At 41.1% G+C, this 12,101-nt stretch overlaps 1 protein-coding gene across 1 annotated transcript in view; it reads left to right on the top strand.

Annotated features, from left to right (window-relative positions):
- The window catches only part of znf1035 (zinc finger protein 1035), a 29,145-nt gene extending 18,545 nt beyond the window's left edge, over window positions 1–10,600 (top strand). Inside the window, exons 3-4 of the mRNA XM_036215736.1 lie at window positions 884–944; window positions 1,032–10,600. Coding sequence (XP_036071629.1) covers window positions 1,067–10,072 — 9,006 coding nt within the window. The 5' untranslated portion in view covers window positions 884–944; window positions 1,032–1,066 and the 3' untranslated portion in view covers window positions 10,073–10,600. The remainder of the gene's footprint in view (window positions 1–883; window positions 945–1,031) is intronic.
- The last annotated feature ends 1,501 nt before the right edge of the window (window positions 10,601–12,101 follow it).

Here is a 12,101-nt window from a genome sequence, read left to right as displayed (position 1 = left end):
CGCAATAGGTTAAGATGGGCGCCGAATGGAAGCGCACGCCGTTCCGCGCCGCTTCGCGGCGCTATCGCGTCCTGTGTGACTCCGGCGTTAGAATGCCATCTACATCTATTTTGATCTTTTGTTAGGTATTTGTCTTTTCCTGTCCTGTGGATATTGCTGAGATTGTGTTGCCTTGCCGGGTTTTTCTTTATCTCTTTAGCAGCTCTTGTTTCCTCCCTTCCTTTTCTTGACTCAGATCAGTCCTCAGGGCTGAGTGTTGTTGCACCAGTCTTTCCCTCTCTACCCCTCCCCCTCTTTAAGCTAGTCTCGTTCCCTGCTGCTCTTGTCAGCCTTGCTGCACAATGCATCCACCTCTCTATCTCTATAGTGCTGGGTTCCTATTCCTGATATTCACCTTACACATTCTTCAGAATTTGATTGCGATAGGAAATATTTGTCTTTTTAGGAGTAAGAGATCCTAAACCATGTGCACTTAGTTTTTACCAGTGCTGTCCCACTGGCCTAGTTTTCCTTTCTGTTTATTCTTGTTTGTTGTAGAATTACCTTGGGTGTGCTTAAACAGTCTAAAGAGAAGGAACTTGGAAAGATAATCTACATTTACATCATCCAATTTCTTTTCTTTTTTTTCCTTTCAAAGTTATTGATGGCTTCTTCTTCTCGGTGGTTTAGAGGCAGTTTTCAATAACTAGAGATGTATGATTAAGGCAACAGCATATTTTTAAAAGTAGATTAAAACAATTTTTTTGTTTCTTTCTTTTTCAATGGTAATTAACATGATAGTGTTTTGTTGTTTCCTTTTTTTAACTTTATGATAATACAAATTATATTGTGTTGTCTTGTATGCATTCAGACTAATTGTATGCATAAATGTATTTAATTACAGGTTTGCCAGCGGATGTAACGGGGATTATCCAGAACACTGTTTACATGTCCAAAGAAAGAAGGTGAGATTTTCTTCTATTTCTCTTATTTTAGTAAGATATCAGTTGTGTTTTTCTTATTAAAATGTCCCTACTTTTGTGTGTTTTCAGGGTTGACGGCACGAAGCCGTAGTGTCCCGGAGAGCATGGCTCATGGATGGGATTCATACTTGCCCAGTCTTCAGCCTCGATCATCAAATCCTGGGACTGTAAGGAGGACAGGACAAGAGTCAGAAGGAGCCTTTTCTCAGCCTTCGGAAAAATACATAGGACATCACAATTTCTCAAGTACAGTTCCTGCTCAAGAAACTCCAGCTCAAAACTCAAACCTAAACACAAACTATTACCATCATAGCAGTAATGATGATGCTAACATGGACTGTGTATATCAGAGGTACTGTGAAGAAAGTCAGTGGCTAGCTGGCGAAGAAAAAATGGAAAAAACCTATATGCAAAGATGTGGAAATAGCAGTTTCCCAGATTTCGCTGGAGATGGATTACTAACATCGATAACGTCTTCATCTTTTGAGCCAGATGTTCAAGGACTTAAACAAGACTGTAAAATTATTGCTGCTTCACGTCTGGGAAACTATTCAAATGTCAACAGCAGTTCCGATCTGGATCCTAGTGAAACAAGACCTTCCTGCAAATTCATGCCAGGTAACAGGTTTTTAAAACCGAAACCTCACGACCATTTAAAATTTAGCTCATCAGATTGTCGTTTCTCTGGCAGTAGCAGTATGATTTATCAGAATGATAGCCTTTGCACTGGTTTGTCAGGGGCAGAAAAAAGTTTCTCATTGAACATGACTCCAGGAGAAAACTTAATTGCATGTGAGCAAAATGACATAAAGTTTAATAAAATGGTTAAAGACAATGCAGGATGCTATCAGTTTAAACCTGATGCTGAACATAATGATGATCAAAACAACGAAGAAGCAAAAAGAGACTCAAAAGAAGATACAAACTCAAACTTTTCAATGGCTCAAAACTTTCCTGGAGATGGAATTAGTCATTGCCCAGCCACCATTGAAAGCAAGGAATTTGCCTCAGCCCCTTTGGCTGCATTAGATCATGGGCTAGATCACATTGATCAAACGATCTTAAATGAGGTGACTGATGGAAGCGGGAGATTTGGAAAACAAAATTCCTCTAGTAGTCAAGACAGAAATGTGGCTAAAGAGATCGAAGACAAAAGCCAGGTCCCGGAAAGACAAAAGAAAGAATCAAGTTTGAGTGAAACTGAGATTCCTGAGGAGAAAAAAATGCCCACTACCAATTGCACCGATTGTAGTTTTGAAAAAAAGGATGCCAATGATGACACAAAGGAAATCAAAAAAGATACCTCTGAATTTGTAAGCTCTCCTCCTATCAAACAAATGAGCTGTAAAGATACCCTTCATGAGCTGACAGTCTTACCCTTAAATTGTAAAAAAAACAATTTTGAATCCAGTCTACAATTATCTGATCACCAATCTAGTGAAAGTGTATCACACAATAACAGGCATTCATCCTCTTCTGATAACTTGGGAGATCATTTTGCTGAAAACCTTTTAGGAACATGTTTGGAACTAAAGAAACAAAACACAGATATACATTTTCATCATGACAGCAGGAGAAAGATTGCTAAAGAAACAGAAAAGAAAGATTTGACTCCAGATATGCACTGTAGTGTCCCGGGTGTGGAAAGTTCCTCTTGTGATAAGGACATGCGATGTGTGGACACTCATGTAAGGTCTGGCTTACAGTCGCACGTTTCAGATACACATTCAAATGACCAGCTACACAAAGAGCTATCAGCAAAGCTTACTCCAGGTCCAGGTAGCAGCAGTCACAGTGTCACTGTTGACCTACCCTCTAGAGGTAAAGGCTCTGAAGATAGTGAAGACTCAGCAGTTTCCAAAGACTCCTCCACACAGTCTAATCATTCAAGTCCAGAAATATCGATAAGTTCAGCAGAGACTGTAGAAAAACAGCGCTCAAACACCTCACCAGATGGAGCTTATAGTAGAACTACTGCCCTTGGTGACATCCCATCTGGTAGTAGTGCTGAGAACAGTAACAGTGTTCAGCATTGTCAAGACTCCTGCTTACAACTAAACAGCTCCAAAATGAATGCGCACCTGTGTCTCGAAAAGAAAATGGGTTCGCCAAAAACGAATGACCCAGATTCTTCTTTGAATACTGTTGGTCCCAGTGACACTTGTGATAATCCTTTTCTTGATCCCAATGATCCAGAGCTGTGCTTACCAACAGACACACTACCCACAGATATAAATATTTGTCAAGAAAAACAAAGTGAAAGTGATGACATTTCTAGTGATGAATGGAATACAGACAACCTAAATCTGAAGTCTAAATCAAAATTGTGCTCTCAGCCCAACCCTCCAAACACAGATGTCCATTCCCATTTTGAAAAAGATCCAACTGCAAGTAACAGTAAAATGTCTACCACAGTTCTAGAAGAAATAAGTGTGCAACCTGGAATGTCTGAAGAGGAAAACGATCCTGGAAAAATGAACTCTATCATGGTACCACATTCCTCTAATGTGGACATAGGTTCATTGTCAGAAAGGGAATGCAGTAGTCCAACAGAGAAATCAAGTTCATCCTTGGTTCCTGATCAGTGCAAGTCAGAGCACAAAGCTCCCTTGGAACAAGAACCACCTATTCCTCATGAAGATATTTTTGAAAATGCAAGAGAGTCTTTCAAAGAGTTGGATTGTTTTACAGTGGACCAGTCAGCACCCTACTTGCTCTATGGTGAACCTTTGTCGAGAGAGAGCTCTTCATGTGATGCTGATGAAACAAATGCTGCATTGGACCAGTGCAGAAACATCTCAGTGAGCAGGTCTGAAGAGGACAACATGGATCCCACCAAGATACCAACTCTTCAACTGAAGTCTTCCTCACAGATTAGAAAAAAGCTGCACCCTATTGTCTTATTGAATGTCTCTGATTCTGTGGATAATAGTGATTCCTCTTACCAGTGTGCAGATTGTCAACATACAACCCAAAATGTTGACCATTTGATTGAGCACCACTGTCGTTGCCATTCTGGGCTCAGCTTTGAATTTTGCACATGTTGCAGTGCTTACCTAATGAAGAATGAGCAGAGAAGAAAGCATATTTGCACAGTGACTGGACAAACCTATCAATCTTCTTATTCCACCCCAGAGAAGAAGAAAAAAAGGACCCTTGGACGCCACAAGTGCAATCAGTGTAATGTCGTTTTTTCAAAATTATTGGAGTATGTCAAGCATATGCGGGCTCACACTGGCAAAACACCGTACATGTGCAATGCCTGTGGCACGTATTTTGCACAGCCTGGTTGTTTACAGAGGCATCTGAGCATACCTGGTAGATGCAAGCCCCACAAACTGATACAGACTAAACCAGATGCTGTTGTCATCAAAACTGAAACAGAGTCAGAAATAGAGGTTACACAAAACATTCCCCATGAAAGAATGAAGGAATGCTACATCAAACTCATTGACATCTCCAAGAGGAATCTCTGTCATATATGTGGTAAAAACTTTGCCAGTGCAAAGAAAGTCAAAAAACACATTTATGCCGTCCACAAGAGGAAAAAGGTGCAGATCTTATTAAAAGACACAACCACGAATGACATTTGTGAGAATACTGAAAAAGTGGATAATGACACCAGCAAAAAATACCAATGCCCACTTTGTCCTCGCGCTTTTAAATTCATCTTCAACAGATCTCGGCATTTGCGTGAATGTGCCACAAATGCAATTATAGGTGGCAAGGGTAAATCTGGAGACAAATATGTTTGTCCCTTATGCAAAATCCATTTTTCATCTACATCTAACAGAGCCAAACATCTTAAGGAGATTTGCCTACGGCGCTGTATTATTCAGCTCTCAAAAGAAAAAACAATGGAATTACAGGAAGACAAATGTGAGATACCTCAGGAAAACAATATGAAACCACAGTCGAAAGAAAATCTAAAGAGAAAACAACTGCCATCAAGGTTACCTTCATACAAGTGCAAATACTGCCCTGCAGTTTTTTTTCATCCCTCTGGACAGTATAGGCATCATAAGAAGCATGAACAATTCAAACTTACTGGAAAGATCATTAAGTATAGAAATTCAATGTCCTACACAATGTCTAAACCAGAGGCTCCGAGTGATGCACCGGCTGATGAGGGTGCAGGTCAATCCCAAACAACAGTAGAAAGCACAAGTCCAGTGAGTTGTCGCTTTTGTGAAAAAGACTTCAGTTCACTAAAATTGCTGAAGCAACACCAACGTTGTCATCGTGGTGAAAGACCGTACCGCTGTCTTGAGTGTCGCAAGCAATTTAAGCAACGAGCCCATCTGATTGGTCACAAAAAAATTCATCAAAAGAGGATACAGTGCACTGTTTGCAGAAAAATCCTACCAACTATTGGAGAACTGATCCAGCACAGACAGGAGCATCTTAAAAGAGGGCCACTTAAGTGTCCAGACTGTGATTTGGAGTTCCAATATCCTGCATTTCTACTTCGACACGTTAAAGCACATGAAAACAAAGACAAGAAGCCATGCAAGGCAGAAAATGAAGCATCAACAAAGCCATTGGAATCCTTGGAAACTGTTGAAAAGCTTGAAGCAAAGCAGGAGCAGTGTTTCTTCTGCGATGAAATGTTCAATGATGCCCTCACACTAAGAAAGCACTGGCATATTCATATTTCAAAGTCCTCTTCAAACCAATGTCCATATTGCAACACAAAGATAAGACATCGCCACAACTTGATGCGCCACATGGTCAGACATATAGGAGAAAAGCTCCTCTCCTGCACCTCTTGTGGAAAACGGTTTAACAGAGAAAAAAGTCTCAAACTTCATGCTCAGACATGTTTAAAACCCGTTTCAGCACAGTCTGAAAATGAGACAAAGAAACACTTCAAATGTTCTTTTTGCCCACGGAGCTTTTTAAAAAAGGACCGCTGGAAAAATCATCTTACGGGCCACAAGAGAAACACACTACATTTCTGTTCGAATTGTAAGCAATACTTTGGAGGCAACAAAATTAGCAGTCATTTAAAAGAATGTGGAGAGCAGGCAGAGCGTGGAGAGCATGCTGAGCGGGCAGAGCGTAAAGAGCGGGCAGAGCGTGGAGAGTATGCCGAGCGGGCAGAGCGTAGAGAGCGTGGAGAGCATGCAGAGCGTAGAGAGCGTACTGAACGTGGAGAGCGTGTCGAGCGTGCTGTTGATAACAAGTTACCCCCTCCCAATTTGACTGGGTCTTCAGAGGTCTTCCAAAGTGTCCATCAAAAGGCTACTGTGGCTGATCCACCCAAGACATTCCATTATACCTGTCCTTACTGTGAACAGAAATACAGGTTTAAATCGATATTCTTGAGACATCTAGTAGCACATACTGGAGTACAGCCCTATCCGTGTATGTACTGCCCCGAGAGGTTTAGATCTCGGACCCTGTGCTTACAACACGAGGCTTTCTGCGGTGGTGCCAACAAAGAAGGACTACCAAAACCCAAAGCTGATGGTGCAACCAAAATGGACTCCGTAAAAGAGACATCTCTGAAACCCCATCCAGACAATGAAAATCAATACAAATGCAAGTTCTGCACCAAGACTTTCATGAAAGCAAGAAACTTGAGACGTCACATTTTGACACATAATGAAGTAAATCCATACCGTTGCAAAGCTTGTGACAGCTGTTTTTCACGTTACGATCATCTGAAAGTGCACCAAGCTTGCTGCAAAGGTATAAAGACACGACTGGAGATCAGAATCCCCAAAATCAAATTGGAGGATATTGGAAAAGGTTGGCAGGCAAACATTGAGAAGAGGGAACCCATCAACCAGAATTCATTTGACTGTGAAGTATGCATGCGAAGCTTCGCATGTCAGTCTAAGCTATCCAGACATTTCACAATGTTTCATGCTGTAAAACCTTTCAAGTGCACTCGCTGTGGCTCTGCTTTCTCTCATGAAAAAACTTTGAGACATCACCTGAAAATGAAGAAATGCACAAGACCCAAAGAAGGACCAAATTCTCTTTTTCCATTGGGAGCATGTCGTCCAACCTCCAATGAGAAAGGACAACTTCATAAAGTAAAAACTCGACTGCTAATGAGGCTCCAGCCATTTGCCAACAAAAAGCTAAAATACGTTTGCAGTTTTTGCCCTCGTGCTTTTAAGAACTCATGGCAACTACAGATCCACATTCGACTACACACAGGAGAAAAGCCATATCCCTGCGAGTACTGTGGAGAAAGATTCATAAGAAAGGATTACGTAAAGCGTCATCAAGTTAAGTGCAGACAAACATGTCAACAGAAAAAAGCTCTTTGTGACAAATGTGGAGGATTTTTCGCACAAAGCAATCTTACAAATCACAAAAAAGGTTGCAGGATAAAGCCAGGTTCACCAGCAGTTTCCCACCAGTCAAAGAGTCAAAGTCCACCAAAGGGATTTTCCTGTGCATACTGTAGTTCACGCTTTTTGCTGTTTTCACAGCTGCAGGAGCACTTTCTGAGTACCCACAAGGTGGAAACAATGAAAGAACAAGTTTCAGCTCCTCCACTGCAACAACTTCTTTCTAATATACCAAATATTAAGGAAGAGCCCATTGATGAGGGTTATGAAGGAGAACTTAATAATGCTTCAAGTTCCCTCTGTAAAGTAGAGCCAGCTCCCACACCTGTCACTGCAAAACAGTGGGTCTGTCATAAGTGTAATCTGACTTTTACCAATAAAGCCGGACTTTCTGGTCATCAGCGTGTTCATCGAACAGGACAGCCCTTCAAGTGTAAAATCTGCTGCAGGGGTTTCTGGAACAAAACCCAACTTCGCAATCATTTCAGAAAATGTAAACCCGTTCCTGTTCATTTTGCACTAAAAGACTCTAATCTTGAGATCAAAAACGAACCCCAAATGGAAAGTGATTCAGAAGTTTTGCCATCCGTGTCTCGTAAGGGTGACTTGGAGGAAAAGTCACCAGAAAGCACCACAGTTGCAAGCAAAGTGAAGAATGTATCATACCAATGTTCAGAATGTGATGAGAGTTTCACTGACGGCTTGATGCTCATCAGTCACCTTGAGGACCATGGAAGACGAGAACAGGAGATAAAGTTCAATGCATGTATGGAGTGTGGACAAAGGTTTTCCAATCCAGCACTTTTAGTAAAGCATATGAAGTTGCATGGAATTAGCAAGAACTACTCATGCACCATCTGTTCCCAGACGTTTTTCACCTTGTCTCATCTTGAAAGACACAAAAGCAGTCATGAAATAAAAAAACAGTTTCCTTGCAGACTGTGCAAATCCAGTTTCTGGACAAGGCCATTGTTGTGTGAGCATTACACTAAAGTTCATGAAGATGTTGTATTTAAGTGTCAGTTCTGCAACAAAGCTTATGCAGTCAAGAAATCCCTGTCTAGACATTATAAAAAGTGGCACACGCAAGAGTTGAGGAACCTTGCAGGTTCAACCCCTAATAAGGGCCCAATTGAACAACCATCTAGCAGTCGAGTAAGCACTACTGGTGAAAGTGATGAGGATGACTTAAACGGAAGTGACAGCAACTCTGATACAGCTCCATACTTCCCATGTCATGTGTGCGGCAAAACCTTCCCAACATCCGAAAGTCTGGAGGATCACCAACTTTGTCACCTGGGTGAAAAGCCACATGAGTGTTCAGAGTGTGGTAAATGTTTTTTCCAGGCATCCCAGCTACAGCAGCACCAACGAATGCACAAGTCTGAATTTCAGTGTCAGATTTGCGGCCGGGGCTTTGTCACCCTTTTTGCTATGCGGAATCACAAGCATTCTCACGGCAAGAACCGTCCACACCGTTGCCCTAAGTGTGAGCTTAGTTTCCCTGGACACATACAGCTGGCAGAGCACATGTCAACTCATCGTGAGGAGAGCTTCCCCTGTGACATTTGTAATAAGGTGTTTCAAAGCAAGAGTAGTAGGGCTGAGCATCGGAAAAGCCACTCCAGGTCACGTGACTGTCCCTCGCCTTCAACTTCAGTGGGAGAGTCGTCGCAATCTAAAAACACAATTGCTTTCACAACAGTCTATAAATACCGCTGTGGTATTTGTCGCGAGCGTTTCCGAGACCCAGAGGAGCTCTCAGAGCATGGTTGCATGAAGGCCGTAGAGCGACACTACCCTTGTACAGAGTGTAACAAGCACTTTCTTCATGCATCTCATCTAAAAAAGCACAGGAATACCCATCATCCATCACCGCCTCAGAAAGAATATACATGTAATCAATGCAACAACAGTTACTCCTCTTCTGAGCACTTCAGTGCCCATCTCAGAAGCCATGTAGAAGCTGCGGATGAAAATACAACAGAAAAATCTTCAAACGCTTTCAAGTGTCCAGTTTGCCATCAGTGGTTTACTGGAGCCACTGAACTTATTCACCATTTTTCCACACACCCTGATGTAATGTCTGAAACAGAAAAAATCAGACTTCACCCCACTGAAAGCAAGCAGCGCCATTTAACACCAACAGCTAAATACGAATGCATGGAGTGTGGCGAGAGCTTTGTAGGGGGGGATTCCTTCCGGCATCACCATTGCACCCAAAAGCAGATGCCAGCAGCGGAAAAGCTGTTTGTAAAAAATCCAAGTCATCATTCAGAAGAAGAGGAAGATGAGGATGAAGAGGAGGAGGAAGTAGATGTTACAGGAGAGGACCTGTTCAAGTGCTTTGGCTGCACAATGCATTTCTCCTCCAAAAGTGCTCTGCTGGAGCATCAAAACAAACAACATCCAAATGGGAAGAAGTTCAGATGTGAAAAGTGTGGAAAGACCTTTGCCAAGAAAATTTACCTCCGAAGACATGAACGTAGACATCAGAAAAATGAGACTGTTCACCCCACAGTTGAGCACACTGACGAGGGTTTGAAATGTTCCCGCTGTAGCACCACTGTAAACACTGTGCAAGAATTGTCTTCGCACATGAGACTCCATGCTGAAAAAGAGGCAGGAACCTTCCGCTGTGACATGTGCTACAAGTCATTTAGCCACAAGTTGCTTTTGAAGCATCACCAAGAGAGTCATGTTGGCGAGGTTGTGTATGAATGCACAGAATGTGACAAAGCGTTTGCTTTCCCTCATCTTCTTGATGAACATCAAAAGACACATGGTGGTTCCTCCAAGTAGCCCTTCCGTTTACCATGTATGAGTGTCTTGAAACTCCCCTCTGCCTCAGTTTTCCCTGTGAACGTTCACAAAAATGAAATCCTTTCTTTTTGTTTCTGCTCAATCTGATTTTACATCTTGACCTGTTTATTTGTTTGTCATTGTTCTAAAATTGGAACAGTTGAGCCACATAATTTCTTGAAAGTGTGAATCAAAACCTTCCACTTGGGAGTGTTCAAGGTTGTGTCTTGATTAAACCAGAATTCCTGAGATCCCACAAACTTTGTTGACTATGTATAAAGTAGCTCATTTTATTCCTCTGGATTTTTGTATGCTATAACAATTCCTTTCCAATGTGTATATACATATATAGAATTCAGTTAGCTTTCTTTCCTTTAATCAGTGTTTGTATATCTTTTTTAGGATATTGTGTAAAGTCCAATGTGCATTGTAAAGATTCTCTTGGTGGAGTATTACTTTCACCTGCTAAAATGGTAAATGTTTCACTGAAATGGTTGAGTCAGTTAAGTAAAGTTACCTTCAAAGTTACTTTGTCTTTTTTTCTTTTCTTACGTTTTTCTATGAGGTGCTTTCTGCAGCCAAACATGTGCATGTGGCCCCAAGCAATGGTTTGACAAGTTCTGTATTTCAGGTAAATGTCTAGGCCCAGCCTCTTAGTCGTTTTGCTTCAGTCGTTCACTTGAACCAGTGAGGATGTTAAGTCCCTTGCCAAAAGGTTTCACTTTTAACCTAAATATATTTGCAATTCCTAACAGTAATCTATGCTGTGTGATGATCTAAAAAACTGTTAAGAAGCACTCAAACAAACTAAAAGAGCAACCAAAGAAATAGAAACTACAAGCAAGCATCTACACATGTAATCAATTAACCTTCCAAGGCTACCGATCCAACCCTTGATGTGACCCAGATGGCTTGACAGTGAAGTCAAACTCAGAGCTTCCCAATGGCTAGTTAACCACCAAAATGGCCACTTGATGATTGTGTTTGCTTTCAGTTCATAAAAGTTTTAAACTGAAATAAAAAAAGGCTCTAACACTAATGCCCATTTTTAACTCTTGATTTTAACTTTACAACTACAGTATTACAGCAATGTTGCCAAGACTTCATTTGACAGCCACGTTTGTCCAACAGCAAAGAAAAAGTCTCACAAGAAGATAGAAACACATAATTTATACATAAAACTATATTAAGCAAGTGGACAGACATCAAGAAAGATCACCAAGAGCAGATTAACACGCCTAAAAGAAGGGAGACATTTTATGTCGTCCAAATGGCTGTAAGAGCAGCAGCCTTTCTCCTCCAGATATTTGATACTCTGAGAATCTCAAGTACACAATGCCTGTGAAGTCCTCAAAGTGACCATTGACAACAAAACCTGTATCTGGAATTTTCTTAGTTGGACCATTGCAGAGCATATGATTTAATGGTTAACTTTGTATCAAAGCACAGTTGGGTTTAACCCCTTGGTTTGTTTCATCATTTCTAAAGAGCGACTGTTCTATTTGTCCAGGTATTACAGTAAACACCAGAGACATTTAAATGTTTAATTTCAGTTTAATCCTAAATCAGCCTTGTCTTATCTTAGTTTTTATTTTCTGTAGATGGGAAGTATCTGCAACGTTGGGACTCAAGTCACCATTTTCTCAGTAACTTGCCCCAACAGTGTGTACCACAAATGTCTGAAATGAACAGAATACCACAAAACATACTTTTACCACAGGAACATGTTAAGTGCAGTTGCAACAAAATATTTATTATTACATTTTTATTTATTTTAGATAAATAAAAAATTGAACAGATGTGAGCATTTAAGCAATTCTCTACAGTAAGCTGACAAAAATGAAATCCAATCCTGCCTTTAATCAAGGACATCAACTACAACTCTGGACACAAGATGGAGCGAAGATGGAGCCAAGGTAGTTGAGATGTGAAGGTCTCTCAATCGACAAAGGGTTCCTCACCACTGACTTTCAACCTTAATGATCTTGGCGTTTCTTGGGGTTGTCTTCTGCCCAAGGTGGCTGTCAGT

This window comes from Oryzias melastigma, linkage group LG16 (assembly GCF_002922805.2).
Source record: "Oryzias melastigma strain HK-1 linkage group LG16, ASM292280v2, whole genome shotgun sequence".
NCBI classification, from domain to species: domain Eukaryota; kingdom Metazoa; phylum Chordata; class Actinopteri; order Beloniformes; family Adrianichthyidae; genus Oryzias; species Oryzias melastigma.
Note: the sequence above shows the minus strand (reverse complement) of the source record. Positions and strands in the feature narration are given on the sequence as shown.